This window comes from Elephas maximus, chromosome 7 (assembly GCF_024166365.1).
Source record: "Elephas maximus indicus isolate mEleMax1 chromosome 7, mEleMax1 primary haplotype, whole genome shotgun sequence".
Lineage (NCBI taxonomy): Eukaryota > Metazoa > Chordata > Mammalia > Proboscidea > Elephantidae > Elephas > Elephas maximus.
This window is the reverse complement of record NC_064825.1, coordinates 82,351,038-82,368,473: the sequence shown is the minus strand read 5'-3', so window position 1 is coordinate 82,368,473 and position 17,436 is coordinate 82,351,038. Positions and strand designations below refer to the sequence as shown.

At 37.3% G+C, this 17,436-nt stretch overlaps 1 protein-coding gene across 1 annotated transcript; it reads left to right on the top strand.

Annotated features, from left to right (window-relative positions):
- The first annotated feature begins 3,732 nt into the window (after positions 1–3,732).
- Positions 3,733–16,812, top strand: LIN7C (lin-7 homolog C, crumbs cell polarity complex component). Its single transcript, XM_049890768.1, has 5 exons — positions 3,733–3,796; positions 8,916–9,034; positions 9,295–9,366; positions 12,592–12,801; positions 13,389–16,812. The coding sequence occupies exons 1-5, from the start codon at positions 3,760–3,762 to the stop codon at positions 13,542–13,544; spliced, it is 594 nt and encodes a 197-aa protein (XP_049746725.1). The 5' UTR covers positions 3,733–3,759; the 3' UTR covers positions 13,545–16,812.
- The last annotated feature ends 624 nt before the right edge of the window (positions 16,813–17,436 follow it).

Genomic DNA, 17,436 nt, shown 5'->3' with positions numbered 1-17,436 from the left:
AGTGACACACAACAACAGCATGTATTTAAAAAAATAATTATATCAACCTTTTCTATCTTTTTTTGGATTGATTATTTTTTAAGATTCCATTTTCTCTTTTTTGGCTTATTATCTCTCTCTCATAGTTGCTTTAACTTATTCAAGTCTACATTCAAAGTAATATACCATTTCGTGTATAAGAATCTTACAACAGTATATTTCTACTTCCCCTTCTCCTTTGGTAAACCTCAATAAGTTGTTATAATTTTTGTTTTAAACAATCTATTTCATAGTTTTGTTCCTTTCTATAGATCAGCATTTCCTTTTGGAATTATTTTCCTTTTGCCTGAAGAACTTCCTGTAACATTTCTTGCAGTGCACATCTGTTGGTGATGAGCAAACAACAGATAGGACAAATAGAAAACAAATAGTGAGATGCTAGATTTTAAACTGAAATTTATCAATAATCACATTAAATATAAATGTGATTTTGCATTTAAAATCTCTGCCAATTATAAGGCAGAGATGGTGAGATTTGATAAAAAGCATGACACAATTATATGCATATAATTTACATATAAATACTTTAAATAAAAACACAATATATAAACACAAAAATACATTAAAAGTAAGAGAATGAAAAATGACATACAACAGTAATACTAATCGAAAGCTCAAGTGGCTCTATTTCATAGCAGATTTCAGAGCAAACAATATTACCATGGATAAAGAAATAAAAGCATATGATAAAGAAGTCAACTTAATAAGAGGAAATAAATATGTATGCACTAATATCAGAGCTTCAACATGCATGAAGCAAGAAATAACAAAACTGCAAAAAGAAATAGGCAAATCCACAATTTGAGTCAGAGATTTCAACACTTCTCTCTCAATATTTGATAGAAAAAGTAGATAGAACACAGTAAGGATATAAAATATTTAAACAGCACCGTCGGCCTTGACCTAATTGACGTTTATAGACCATTCTACCCAACAGCAGACTTTAGTTCCTTTTAAGTACACACAGAACCTTTACCAAAATAGAACAAATTCTGGGCAAGGCAACAAGTCTCAATATATTTAAAATAACTCAAATCGTATACAATATTTTCTCTAATCACAATGGAAAAAAATCAGAAATAACAAAAAGATATCTTTAAAATACCCGCATATATTTGGGAACTATGAACACTTCTAAATAACTCTTGGGTGGAAGAAGAAAACCAGAATGTATTTTGAGGAGAATGAAAATTTGTGAGATGCAGATAAAGCAAAATTTAGAGGGACATTTATAGTTTTAAATCCCTGTATTAGAAAAGGAGAAAAGCTCAAATCAAAGAACTCAGCTTGCACATTAAGAAGTCAGAAAAAAGAAGAGCAAATTAAACTCTAAGCAGAATGAAGGAAACAATAAATATAAGAACAACAATAAAAAAAAAAATAGAGAAAACCAGTTCTGGCTCATAGAGAAAATCAATAAAATTGATATACTCTATCTAGAATGGTTTAGAAAAAAGAGAGGGAAGACTAAATAAAAATAATAAGAATATTATTAACAACTTTGTCAATAAATTCAATAAAGCTTAGATAAAATGGACACATTTCTTGAAAGATACCTACTACCAAAGCTCATTCAAGAATATGCTCTTTAAATATCCCTATGTATTTTAAAAATTGGATTTGTGGTTAAAAACCTTCCCATGGGCACACACATATATATATATATATGCAAATCTAGGCTCAGATGACTATGTTGGTGAGTTCTGTCAAACCCTTTAGGACATAAATAATATTAATTCTACACAACCACCTCTAAGAAACTGAAGAGGAAGAAATACCTGCCAACTCATTCTATGAGTCTACCCTTATCCTGATACGAAAACCGGACAAAGACATGCTAAGAAAGAATCAGATTGATATTCCTCATGAATGTAGATGTAAAAATTCCTTTAAAATTTAGGAAATCAAGCCCAGCAGTATATAAAATGATAATACATCATGACAAATTGAGTTTATCCCAGGAATGCTGAAATTTCATACAACTGTTAGGAAATGGACCCAGACAGTATAAGAGCAATGTCTGCATTTGTCTTCCTAGTGCCTAGCAAGGCACCTGGTAGATATTAAACATTTAATAAACACTTACTGAATACATTTGTTATAGAACAAATGACAACACTGAATAAGAGATAAGCACATGAATACCACCTCAGGGTTTTTAAGGGCCATGAAAGACCAAAGAAGGGAGGGGGGAAAAAAAAAACCCATTGTGGTAGAGCCAATTCCAACACAGAGCAACTCCACAAGGTTTTCAAGGCTGTGAATCCTTACACAGAAGCACACTGCCACATACGTCTCCCTCAGAGCCACTGGTGGTTTCTAACCAACCCTTCTGTCAGCAGTCGACGGCTTTACCCACTGCATCACCAGGGCTCCTTCAAAGAAGAACAGTATGGAAAAAGGGAAGGCTTAGTAGAAGTGGTATTTATTTGGCACGGAGCTGAAGAAAGGGTTCAACTTAAGGGTGGACACAGTTCAGAGAATCAGGTGAGATAAAGAAGGGAAATCCAGGCAAGAACAACAGGAGTGAAAACTGGAAGCAGGAATAAACATGGTTTTGAATATACTACCTCAAATGGAGTGGTGGCTGCTCTTGGGGGGGTAACGAGAAAAAAGGTGAGTTGGATGAGTTAGGGTCAGAATATGCTAGGTTTCAGCAATAGGAAATAGGGAAAAAAACATTGAAAGTTTCTGAACAGACACCTGTGGTGATGAAACCACTGTTCAAAGTAAAAAAAAGAAAAGTAGTGGTGACATTCATGATGGATTAGGAGAAGAAAATACAATAGCTGAATGGAGAGGGTTAGACCCAGGGCAACCAGGAGATGTTAAAGTAATCCTGTCATGAAATGTTTAAAACTTGTACATGAAAGCATCTAACTCAAGGTCAACACAGCCTAGGGCTTGGGTAAATGTTAGTGGAATCTAAACTGAAATTAGAAACCTATTTTTTTCTTGATTCAGGAACTTCTCAGTGGTCCTAGGAATCCGTAACGCATCGAGAATATTATTCGCTTTATAAAATTTCATTTATATGAGATTTTGGATTAGCTTTTTAAAATTATTACTTTAGGGTGTACTGAAATGCCTTGCTCTCTGCCTCACCCAGATTGTTTCACGCTGTTTTTACTAAACGCACATTTCCACCCTTACTCTCAAACAGATTTGTAGGGAAGATTCAACCGTTGAATTTTTAAAATTAAAGAACTGCCACAAAAGGAGAAAGTGCTATGCGTAGGCAGTTTATTTTCAACATCTCATTTACACGCCTAATGGCCACGTACTCCCAGAGATTAAGAATGGAACGGAGCTTGGGGATAATACCCCAGTTCCACAGAAGGGATTCGGGGAATGCGAGGGTGAACTGTACAGGGTCACGAAGCCGCTAATTGTCACGCAAGGACTAGAAGTCCAGGCTTCCTGACTCTTTTACGCGGGGCCAAGAATTCCAATAGAGTAGGATAAAGCTTGAACCCCGAGGCAAGGACTAAGTGTCTGGAAAGAAGCTTTGGTAAATCTCGGGAGGTCAAGGCACTCCAGAATTTCCAGACTCCTGACAGAGAGGCCAAGGCGTAACCCCACTGCACAGCGGACCGGCACCCTCACCCGCACCTCCCGCTCTCGCGATACTAGCCGGCCCTCGTCCTCCGGGCGAAGCCCCGCCCAACACAGATGCCCCTCTGTCGTCATTTCCTGTGGGTCTGCAGGCAAAGGGAGAAGATGGCGGCGCTAGGGGAACCTGTGCGGCTGGAGAGGGGTGAGTGCTGCCAAGGCCGGATCGGGATGGGCGGAGGGGGTGGCAGTGTGCCGGGTCGCCGGAGGGGAGGAGGGGAGACCCAGGCTCCGACACCCGGAACTAGGCGTCTCTTGCGCTGGCTCCGGCGACCACCGAAGTCGCTGCGCCCGACCCCGGGGAGGGCGCTTGCGGTCTCTTGATTGATACCCAGACCCCGCCTTTGCTCTCACGAACTGTCCCGAAGCACAGCACAGTCACACACAACATGATTCCTGCGTTCGCAAACACACACTCGCTGTCTGGTTGCACATAGCAGACGTGGCATTCAGAGACACGTAAACCGGAGAAGGAAACATCACACACCACTTAGAGCTTTCGTTATGTAGCCCTCACGCAGTGCCTCTATATATTCGTGCATAAACCCAGTGTCTTCGCCTTCACTTACATATCGCACGCTTTTCAGACGCAAAGTACATTCCCACAGAACCCCATTTATTTACACGGAAAAATTCTGTCGTTACTTTCACCACTTCACTTGTATTTGGGGCGGGGTATTTCCTGCCTTTAGTGCCCCTCCCAGGGGTGGTGTAGGTGTTTTACTGACTTAGTCTTGGAAAGGGAGTTGCGTAACTTGGTTACCTAGGCGGAATAGTGGTGGATGGTAAGTAATTGGGATTGCAATCTCGTTCGTTTTGTACAAACCCTACAGTTGCTAGCTGCAGTTGGTTACTTGCCTTTTAGGAAAGATGCCAAGAAGAATAAAACCTGTTCTGCTGAGTAGTTAGAGAAAGCTTGTTGAAAATCCTTGACTGTGCTCCTACCAGTGTCCTGCTACAGATTTTCAGCATTCCACTCTTTCCTCCCCAAATCCTTTATTTCAAACAATTTCAAAGTACGCGTTTGACATAGCAGTGTCAGAAGTCATCGATGAGACTTAAGGAGTACAGAATGAACAATTTGAGTACCAGTAGTAAACAAAGTAGGTCCCTGGGTGGCCCACACGGGTTGCATTGGACTAACCTGAAGGCTGTAGGCTGGAACCCACCCACTGGCAATGCAGAGTAAAGACGTGGTGATCTGCTTCTGTAAAGATTACAGCCAGGAAAACCCATTAGGAGCAGTATTACTCTCTTACACATGGTGTAGGTCCAGGAGTCTAAATTGGCTGGATAGCACCAGGTTAATGACAATGTAGATTGAAATTATCTTGCAGATATTAACATCTTGCAGTTACAGTCTGCATGCTAAGTAACTTCTCTAAGAAGGGAATACATTTTCAGAATTATTGTACTTACAGAAACCTTTTTCATCATACCGTCACACAAACAAATGCATGCTTAACATTGTTAGTTTGTTCCTTATGGTTTTCAGTTGGGAAGCCTCTTTTTAAGTGAAATTGTTTCTCTGCAGCCCACCAGGCTATTAAAGCATTATTTTTGACAGAGGAGTAGCTACTCTGGGAAGATTTGCTAACTTAGGCCTAAGACTGTGACGTCTTCCTCCTGAGTACAGTGGCACTGTGCTTTGTAGCTGGGAACAAATTTGTTTGGTGTTAACAGGAGTAGGTGTTTTTCTTTGAAAGCTAGTTGTAGGATTCTGACATGTTGGCGGTCTTTTGTATTTTTAACTGCATGCAGCACACAATAATAGGGAACTTCACATTTGACATTTATTTAGTTTTGGTAGTTATGGCCTTCCCCCCACCCCAGGTCCCCCTTCTTCAGTTTCTAATTAATAGTATGCATTACTGGTGGTAACCATTTAGCAGCATAAGACAGTCAGATTAACATCAATTCTGATTCTTTAGAATTCTTAACAGACTTTATTGTCAAACAGTTCAATGCATTTTACAGTGTCACATTGATATGCCTGATCAAGATCCTGAGTGCCTTCTGAATCATCCAAACGTGATTCATTGGAACGCATTTAATCACGTATTAGGTACAGTGTAAAGAATATTTTACTTTTGCAAATTTTTTGTTAATTGGAAATTTTTATATGGCTTATGTATCTTAACTTTATAAACCAAAATAATTGATGAACCATCAGTCCTGTTCATCAGCCATCCTGGTGGTGGGAAATCATAGTGGAGATTTGTTTGTTTCCATTGCGATTGATTAACGTCGTTTTCAGCTTTTATTTACCAACAATCGTGAAGATGGCACAGGACTGGGCAACCTTTTGTTCTGTATATATAAGATTGCCAAGAGTCAGAGCCAACTTGACAGCACCTAACAACAGCAACGTTTTTATTACCTGAAATTGAAAAATCTACTTCTTTCTTCTTTACGTTTATTCCTAGTTTTCCATCTGTAAACATAAAGGCTGTATAATTCCATAAAAAAATTTTTCTAGTCCTTCAGTATAATATGACATTCAGAACTTCCTTTTTTTAAGTCAAAAAGAGATACGGTAATAGTAGAATAATAGGTATTATAGCCCCCTGGAGTAAAAAAAACAAGAAAAAATAAATAAAGTAGAGATAATCATTAACACTATTATAACATGACTCTGAAACTTATAAAATTTCATAATTCAGAAAACGTATTTGAACACTTATCCTCACACTTCCCATTGAGAATTGCCTAACATGCTAAATATATTTTTATAAATATATATAACTCCTTATTATTTCTTATGATTAATTGATGCCAGTATAATACTTATGCTTGTGATATGCCAGGCCCTGTTCCATATATTGTTTGGTTCTGTTGTCAAGTAATTTATGAGGAAGATAGCATTATTTCCATTTTACGGTGTTGGCAGCTGAGACATAAGAAAACCATTGCCGTGGAGTTGATTCCAACTCATAGTGACCCTGTAGGACAGAGTAGAACTGACCCATAGGGTTCCCAAGCTGTCATCTTTATGGAAGCAGACTGCCACATCTTTCTCCCATGGAGCACCTGGTAGGTTTGAACTACCTCCCTTTCAGTTTGCAGTTGATCCCTTTAACCACTTTGCCACCAGGGCTCCTTAACTGAGAGGGAGGTTAAATAACTTGTCCAAGCTATTTTTGGAGCTGGATTGACAAAATTAATTGTTTTTATTTTTCTATTTTGTAAGCATGTGTATTGAATTAATCTTGTTTTGATTAAAACACCATGTTAATGATCCAAATTTGAAAATAGACCAGTTAGTTTTATTCATTTATACTATTGTTTCAAATATGTCTCTGCCACAGACAGTTTATATCTATATATGTATCTGTTTTCCTTTGAGAAAAGAACAGTGATTTCACCAGCACACAGTGTTTTGTACTGTTCAGTGCTTTGGTTACTAATAATGATAATTAGATAAATTTTTATGACAACAAAGTTTCTCATAATACTGTCACCTTTTCTGAAGCAGTACATTGTTTGTGTTGTCTATCACATTTCAATATTAGTTCTTTCCTGGACATCTGTAGTGTTTTGTTTTCAATTTTTCTGTGTCTGTCAAAGATGTTATTTTCCAAATTTTATACTTGTATGCATTTGAAGGGCAAAATATTGAACGATGCAGGAAGCATCAAGAGAAGATAGCAGGAACACACAGTCACTGTACTAAAAACAACTGGTTGACGTTCAGCCATTTCAGGAGGTAGCATATGATCAAGAACCGATGGTGCTGAAGGAAGAATTCCAAGCTGCACCGAAGGCACTGGTGAAAAACAAGGCTCCAGGAATTGACGGAATACCAATTGAGATGTTTCAATAAACGGATGCAATGCTGGAAGTGCTTACTGCTCTATGCCAAGAAATCTGGAAGACCACCCAACTGGAAGTGATCCATATTTATGCCCATTCCAAAGAAAGGTGATCCAGTAGAATGGAAATTATTGAACATTACCATCAACATCACACACAAGTTTAATTTTGCTAGAGATAACTTCAAAAATGGTTATGCCAGCACATCGAGAGGGATCTGCAAGAAATTCAAACAGAATTTAGAAGAGGACGGGAACGAGCAGCATCATTGCTGATGTCGGATCTTGGTTAAAAGCAGAGAATACTAGAAAGGTGTTTACCTGTGTTATATTGACTGTGCAAAAGCATTTAACTGTGTGGATCATAACAAATTATGGATAAGATTGTGAAGTATGGGAATTCCAGAACACTTAATTGTGCTCGTGCAGAACCTGGACACAAAGTCCAAGAGGCAGTTGTTTAGACATGAGGAGGGGCTACTGCATGATTTAAAATCAGGAAAGGTGTGAGTCAGGGTTGTATCCTTTCACCATGCTTACTTAATTTGTATGCAGTCTTCACAACTGGACCAGTAAGCAACATCATGATAAACGGAGAAAATATTGAAGTTGCCAAGGATTTCATTTTACTTGGATCTATAATCAATGCCCGTGGAAGCAGTAGTCAGGAAATCAAATGACTTACTGCGTTGGGCAAATCTACTGCAAAAGACTTCTTTAATGTTGAAAGATAGCACCTTGAGGACTAAGGTACGCCTGACCACGCCATGGTATTTTCAGTGGCCTTGTATGCATGCAAAAGCTGGACAGTGAATAAGGAAGACCAAAGAATTGACGCCTTTGAATTATGGTGTTGGACAGGAATATTGAGTATACTGTGGACTGCCAGAAGAATGAACAAATCTATCTTGGAAGAAGTACAGCCAGAATCCTCCTTAGAAGCAAGGATGGTGAGGCTTTGTCTCATGTACTTTGGACGTCTTATCAGGGGCAGCCAGTCCCTGGAGAAGGACATCATGCTTGGGTGAAGTAGAGTCAGCGGAAAAGAGGAAGACCCTCAACAAAATGGATGACACAGTGGCTACAACAGTGGCCTCAAACATAGCAATGATTTGAGGAAGGTGCAGGACTGGGCAGTTCTGTTCTTTTGTACATAGGGCCACGATGAGTTGAAACTGACTTGATGGCATCTAACAACAACAACATGACACCAGTCTATCTTCCTAATGTACTGTAAGATTTATCATTCTTCTTAGTTTTTGCTTTCCTACCCTCCATGCACACACACTTATACACATATGCACGCTCACACTCTGACAGTTTTTTGTCCATCTTCTACGTATTTCTAGTTACTCCTCAAGGAGTGAATCCTGATAACTTCACTGTTACATAGTCATGTAGAGACTCCCCAGAGAAATTGATCTATTAATGTGTGTCTGCTTAACTTTATAGATATTTGTAGAGCAATTGAATTGTTGGAAAAACTACAAAGGAGTGGCGAGGTACCACCACAGAAACTTCAGGCATTACAAAGAGTTCTGCAAAGTGAGTTCTGCAATGCCGTAAGAGAGGTGAGTAAACCAGATTAAAATTTACTAAAAACTTGAGCAGATTAGGTAAGATAATACCCTGAAATTCGGGTTCACAATTTTGTAAGGAAATAATCTTTAGAAAAACATTAGAATTTACCCTGCTTGTTTTTTGGGTTTCTAAAAAAACCCTTTACAAAGATGTGTAACTTTGCTAAAATTTTAACATTCGTTAACCCCAAAAAGACCTCAAATGTGGTATTTTCTGGAATTTAAAATTGTGGTGCTAACGTTTTTTACAGGTATACGAACACGTCTATGAGACTGTGGACATCAGTAGCAGTCCTGAAGTGAGAGCTAATGCGACTGCAAAGGTAAATTTTTTTCATTTACCAAAAGTGAGAGAATTCTTTATAAATTAGAGACTTAAAACATATAAATGCGATTATTAGATTTATAATAGGCTTATTTTGAAAACTAACACAGTGTCTTTCAAACTGTACTGAACTTCTCAAGTGCTAAGATAAGCAGGAGATTTTTAAATTAGATTCCTATAGGATATTTTCTGAAGTTTAGATAGTGCATTAAAAATGAACTTGCACACAAATGATAACATACATATACACTACATAATTGTTATACCTGGAATTATGCAAATTTTAATCAAAATTCTGAGGTATAAATTATTACTTTTATTTTATTGATGAGGACAACTATGGCAAGCAAGATTGGGTTGCATGTCTCAAACTACAAAATTAGTAAATGATGGGGCTAGGGCACTTTCTCCACAGCCTTTGCTGTCTGCTTTAGCTCTGCAGATACAGTATAATGTCTGTATGGATGACCTGTTCAGAGCTGCACATGGCAGGTTTTATGTGCTTTTCTACACCAGTGTTTTCCTCATATAATTCAGGTATTGACCTCTATGTTCATTAGACTCCATTAGGGTAAATTACCAGCAGAAGGTGACTTACACTAGAATTAATATTAATAAATGATTTTTCATTAATAATGTCTTAGCTGGAGCCCTGGCAGCACAATGGTTAAGAGCTATGGCTGCTAACCAAAAGGTCAGCAGTTCAAACCTACCAGCAGCTCCTTGGAAACTGTATGGGGCAGTTCTGCTCTGTCCTGTAGGGTTGCTATGAGTCAGCATTGACTCCATGGCAGCATGTTTGGTTGGTTTCGGTTTAGTGTCTTAGTTAGCCGGTGCTGCTGTTAACAGAAGTACCACAGTTAGGTGGCTGTGAGAACAGGAATTTATTTTCTCATGGTTCTGGAGGCTGAAAGTCCAAATCCAGGTCGTGGCCTTGTTGATTCCTTCCTTGTTGGTAGTCTCGGGTGTTCCTTGGTGTTCCTTACTTAGTATCCATCTTTCCCAGTGTGTGCATGTGCCTGTTTAATCTGCTTTTTTATGAGTCAGAAGTGATTAGTTGTAGGACATAGCCTACAAAGGTATGGCCTCATTAACATAATACAGAACCCTATTTCCAAATAGGATTACACCTACAGAGTAGGGGTTAGGATGTGTACAGTGTTCGTCTGCCCACCAAGCCTGTTTGCCAGGTGCTGTGCACACAGGACTGCACAGCACTTCAAGGCACTGGATGGGCCAGGAGTGACCTGAAATATCTTAACACTTTCTACATAATCCCAGGGTATTCTTTCCAGTCATCTCTGAAAAAAATTTGTCAACATTCAAACTTCAGAAACATGTGCCTCAAAAGTAGTTTTTAGTCTATAGGAAAATCCAACACTTCTACAACAAAAAGACAAATAACCCAATTAAAAAATGAACAAAGACTATGAACAGACACTTCACCAAAGAAGACATTCAGGCAGTTAACAGACTCATGAGGAAATGCTCTCAGTCACTAGCCATTAGAGAAATGCAAATCAAAAGTACAGTGAGATAACCATCTCACCCTGACATTACTGGCACAAATCGAAAAAAACAGAAAATAACAAATGTTGGAGAGGCCGTGGGAAGACTGGAATTCTTACTGCTGGTGGGAATGAGATATGGTACCACCATCTTGGAAAACAATACGGTGCTTCCTTTAAAAGCTAGAAATCAAAATACCATACAATCTAAAAATCCTACTCTTAGGAATATATTCTAGAGAAATAAGAGCTGTCACACGAATAGACATGTGCACACTCATGCTCATTGCAGTACCGGTCACAATAATAAAAAGATGGAAACAACCTAAGTGTTCATCAGCAGATGAATAGATAAGCAATTTTGGTGAATACACACAATGGAATACTACACAGTGATGAATCTGCAAACATCTCACAACATAGATAAATCTGGAGGGTATTATGCTGAGTGAAATAAGTTAATCACAAAAGGAGAAATACGAAATCACTACTGTAAAAACTCGTGAAAAGGTTTATACACAGAAAAACAATCTTTGATAGTTATGAGGGAGGGGAGGGGTAGGGAGGAAAAAACACTTAACTAGACAATAGGTAAGTGGTAACTTTGGTGAAGGTTGAGACAATACACAATACTGGGGAGGTCAGCACAACTTGACCAAGGCAAAGTCAGAAGATTCATAGACACATCCTAACTCACCGAGGGGCCGAGTTACTGGGCGGAGGACTGGGGACCATGATCTCGGGGGATACAAACCCCAAAACAAACCCACTGCTGTCAAGTTGATTCTGACTCATAGCGACCCTATGGGACAGAGTAGAACTGCCCCTTAGAATTTCCAAGTAGCGCCTGGCAGATTCGAACTGCCAACCTTTTGGTTAGCAGCCGTAGCACTTAAGCACTACACCACCAGGGTTTCCGTCTCGGGATATCTCCCTCAATTTGCATAACATGATTTATAAAGAAAATGTTCTACATCCTACTTTGGTGAGTAGTGTCTTAAAAGCTTGTGAGTGGCTATCTAAGAGAAATCTGCTGGTCCCATCCCGTCTGGAGCAAGGGAGACTGAAGAAAACCAAAGACAGAAGGGAAAATTAGTCCAAAGGACTAATGGACCACAACTACCACAGCCTCCACCAGATTGAGTCCAGCATAACTAGATGGCGCCCAGCTACCACCACCAACTGCTCTAACAGGGATCACAGTAGAGGGTCCCAGACAGAGCAGGAGAAAAACGTAGAACAAAATTCAAACTAACAAAGAAGGACCAGACTTATTGGTCTGACAGAGACTAGAGAAATCCCAAGAGTTTGTCCCCTGGACACTCTCTTAGCTCGGTACTGAAGTCACTCCTGAGGTTTACCGTTCAGCCAAAGATTAGGCAGGACTATAAAACAAACAATAACACATGTAGTTCAACCCTGTAAAACCCAGTCCCGGTGCCATCTGTATACGAGACTAAATGGACCAGAAGGCAAAAGGGGACGGGAAAGCTGGATGGATGGAAATGGAGAACCCGAGGTTGAGAAGGGGAGAGTGTTGGCACGTGGGGTTGGCAGCCAATGTCACCAAACAATATGTGTATTAATTGTTTCATGAGAAACTAATTTGCTTTGTAAACTTTCACCTAAAGCACAAAAAAAGTAGTTTTTAAAAGAGACAAGAAGAAGTGAAGTAAAAAAGCTCATATTTTTAAGTATGTAAGATTTTCTTACAGGCTACTGTCGCTGCATTTGCTGCCAGTGAAGGACATTCTCATCCTCGAGTTGTTGAGCTGCCAAAAACAGAAGAGGGCCTTGGATTCAATATTATGGGAGGCAAAGAACAAAACTCTCCAATCTATATATCTCGAATAATTCCAGGTGGAATTGCTGATAGACATGGGGGCCTCAAACGAGGAGATCAGCTCCTTTCTGTTAATGGAGTGGTAAGGATGCATTTTATTTCTGTTCATAGTAATGTGTTGTGACCACTTGGGGGTGTATTCAAGTTATAGAAACAAGATGTTGACTGGGGCGAAGGGGGAGGGGGGGACCAAAGAAACTTTGTAGTTTAGAAATCCCCTGGGTGAATCCCAGGCAGTATTGTCTTTTTTAAAGAACTTAAAAGTGTTTTTTGTTTCTTTCCAGTGTAAATTAGCAATGTTTAGTATGGTTTTTATGAAGTAATTAAGCTCTTTAGTAGTTAAGGCAATACATTAAAGTAGAAATCTACCCTCATTTTAGTCTCCTAGAATGGTAATTGCTTGATTTACTTCTGACTTAGTGAAATAACAGGGCTGGTAGATTGATGTGCTGATATTCGGAACTTATAAACCAGTACCTAGACTATAAGCAGAATATGATTTAGCAGAGGATTTCACACTGGTTAAAATGACAAGGCTGGATTTTGTTTAGTTTTATAGTACTGAAATGATCTAACAACATTTTATTTATATGCATTTTAAATATTTTTACATTTTGAGCTACTTACAAAACCTAGATAATAATTGCATGTGTGTGTTTTTTTTCCTAGAGCGTTGAAGGAGAACATCATGAAAAAGCTGTAGAACTGCTGAAAGCAGCTCAAGGGAAGGTTAAACTAGTAGTACGATATACACCGAAAGTCTTAGAAGAAATGGAGTCACGCTTTGAAAAAATGAGATCAGCAAAACGCAGGCAACAGACATAATGCAGTTTACAACTTTATATTCCACTTTGCTTTTAGCTAGAGAAGTTTTGCTTGTGACCTACTGATGGCCGCAATGCCAATGATTGTAAAAAACAAACAAAAACTTCCATGAATTCTCCTTGCCATTTTATAAATGCCTATTTTAACATCATTTATGGTTCCAGAGATGCAGATGCTTTTTTCCGACAAGAAAAAGTAAAAGGGGATGAGGGCAATTCTGTCCCGCTGTTTTTACAGGCATTTTTCAAATGCAGATTTTGTCATAAAGTTGTTATAGATTTTTAAAAATGCTTTTTTAATATTAAAATGTACTTTTGACATTCTTAATCTTTTTTTAAAAAAAGCTTTCTTCATTTGGCTGCTTATTTAAAAATAACAGCTCTCCAATCCTTTTTTTGCTTACTCTGTTTTTTTTTTACCTGTAAAATTTCTTTATGGTTTTCCAAGAAATTCGACATCAAGTCTCAGCTCAGCAGTTCACTACACTGTCAGTGTTAACATCACTGCTGCGTTTTGTACTTTTGAACACACACACAATACCGTAATCAATGGTAAATCATAACTTGGCACAGTGGAAGTTTTTTACTTTTATTTAAACATAATGCATAAGGAATATTCATTTATACTGATTTATAAAAAGTTTTTAAACACTGAAACAATCATTGCTAAAATATGTATTCTTTCAAAATACTAGAGCAGTAAGGTAAGAGGATGTAATTTGATTGTTAGCATCCCGGATTACATCCCTTTCTATTTATATTCAGTAATATATCTTAAACTACAAGTGCATAAACAAGTTCAAATTCCATCTTTCGCAAATTTGTTTAATGCTATTCATTTTTATTTAAATAGAGTTCTTTTATTTTGGTCCTTTTCGTTCCTAGAGATGAGCCAGTTTTAGTTTTCATGAGCAATAGTGGAAGCAAAGAAGAAAAAGCAATTCTTTTCACCTCAACTAGCTGCAAGAGTTACACAGTTTTACTAGCTCAATTTAAATGATTGATTTTAAAGAAGAAAGAAAGATGTATTTAAGATGTATAGAAATTATGAGGTGATACATTAAGAATCTGCAGACTCTTTGTCAAAATGAATAAGAACTCATTCATATTGAAATGGTTGGGTTTAGAAATGCAACCTTTGTTTAGTCATCAGAACGATGGGGATTTTGAGGGGTTACTTTATTTCATTTGTCCACTGGAGGTCACTGTTTCACTGAAAGGCAGCTATTAGTATATGACTGTGACTGAGGTCTTTTTAAAGGCTGAAGTTAAATGAGGTTCCTTTTTCATCACAACTTAGAGGAAAATTTGTATGGTTTTTAAAAATTTTAGGTGACAGATGCTAAAAAGAAGATAATGGATTGAAATATATAACGAATTTGGCTTAATTACCCTGTGTAAAAAGTGGGCATTTTGTAACATTCCTTCAGGAAGAATAGAAATGTGTACCTTTTCCTGCATGTTTGTGAGCACTGTTAGTCTTAAAAGATTATTCCAGTCTTCAATGATTTTCAGAATAAAAAGTCAGTCAGCATTGTTATTTATCATTTAGGTATTGAACACTGGATTGCATGGTTGAATGTGTCTCTAGTCCGCCTCCAAATGTGCTTGTTATTGATAGGATCGTGTTGTTAAATTGTATATTTTCAAAATTAGTTGATGTTTTTAAAATGTTGAGACCAAAGTAGTGTAGGAGAATTAAGGACTTAATTTAATTGTGAAATTATTAGAGATATTTGTTGTAGAGGTTTATATATTAAAGAGAGGTATCAGTGCATATAAAAAACAGTAATATTATTGTTATGCTTGTATTCTTGCATTACAGGGTAAGTAAACCCTGAAGAAATCTTATTTTAGTGTAGCTACAGCTGAATAGTTTTTAAGGGTATGTCAGCATTTCATTATAAATTATAGCTTCCTGGTTCAATATCAGCTGTTTCAGAACTTTCAGCCAAGTTAAATCTCTTTTGGTGTTGCAACTTAGTAAATTGAGTAAGCTGTTTTTTTTTTTTTTCGTTCCACAGTAATCCACAATCTGTTCTTTGTGTGGGTTGGCAAGTATTTATAATTCTTAAAATGAGGATAGTTTAAAGGAGCCAAATACAGTAGTTTTACTTGCTACTATTAAGCCTGAGCAGCAGTAGTTTGTTTTCATTAATACGGTTTTCAGTGTATCCCAGAATTTTAAATCTTGACCATAGAAAAAGTCATTCAGTGACAAAGATGTACAGTAGTGGTCTAGTATAGGGAGGAAATGAAAGGAATTTTTATCTTATAAATGTATGGTTCATGAACACAAGTTGGCACATTTAAGTGCATAATAGATGTTTGATTTGTAAATTATAAAGTATCTTCCCCAGTTTCCATTTATTTTCATGGTATTTCAAAATGGAGTGACTCTTTGGTTCTCAACCTTAGTTAAACATTAGAACACTCTGCTGAGTTTTAAAACAATATTGATTCCTGGGTCCCATCCCTCACCAACTAAATCATAGTCTCCAGGGTGAGGGTAGGCACTTAAAATTTTTAAAAGTTTTCTAAGTGGTTCTAATGGACACCTGAAGTTGAAGGTCACTAGTTTTCCCCCTTTAAAAATGCTCTAATCACACTGGACTTGGTTTGGAAGTATCAGAATAATTCAGTTTGCAACTACTTAATGATTGCTTATATTTCTTAGTAATTTCTTTAGGAATAAAAGGTACTTGGCATTCCTTATCTGGGAAGTAATTGCAATCTACCTTTATTATTGTTTTTTAAGATATAATCTGTCAGGAGTTTAAATGTTAAATGTCTGTCATCTTTCCGCTCTCTTCACCTTTAAAACTTACAAAAGTAGATGTTTATTATTTGAGAAAGCATGTTTAAAAGTGCAGATGAGAAGTACTGTCATTGAGAATTGTGTGCTGTCTTAAATGGCCACGTTATCCATTCGTATAATATCAGATTATAGTGCCTAGTTCTTGGGGTTTGATGATTCAGAGATGTGTTTTTTGTTTTTTTTTTTAATCATTGTCCTCCTCTAAATTTTTAAGTCATTTTGTTCAAGTACTTAAGTAATTTGGCTCAAGTACTTTGTTTACAATTAAAATGGATATTATAGCATTTAATAGAAGAAATGGTTATGACCTAACTGAAAAGAATGTCAGCATGACTTGGTGTGGATTTAAGAGAATACATGTGAATATTTTATAATGTGGAAAGATCATTGAAATATCAAGGATACTAGTAATTGTATTTCCTGAATAAATGAATGTTTATGAATTTTCTAACTGCTAACAGTCTGGTTTTTATACTTTTTACTGCCCCACATTTCATTAGCTTCAAAGGTTGTGCGGTTCTCTAATGGTTAAGTAAAAGGGGAGGGGGGAACGGGTCACTTGCTTATTAATTAACAAGAACTTGCAGACTAATTTGTACCTGGATATGGTTTTTAGTAATGGCAAATAGTATGCTTCTGCTTTAATTTTTAACTTTAGTTTGAAGTAAAGAAATACAATACCCAAGTGGATTTAAAAGAACTCTTTCCAACAGATGACCTCATTATTTATCCATTTAATTCTGACTCTAAGGTTCATTCAAAAGAAATCCCTATTAAATTCTTGTCCTGTGGATTTGAAAAAAATCAGATATAACTGTACACAGTAGGTGTGTTTCTTAAAGCTGTGTGTAAAATAAGTTTTAAATGGAGTAAAAGTGTTATCAGTGGTGGTTGTGGAAATGAAACTTCAAATTCCTATATTTTGGCTTTCATTTTTCATAAAATACAACTGCAAGAAAAAATTCTTGTAATATTTTAAGAGAGGCAGTATGGTAGGGAGTACAGCGACCCAGACTTGAATATCATGTCCATCACTCATTAACTGAGTAACTTTAGACAAGTTACCTAACTTCTC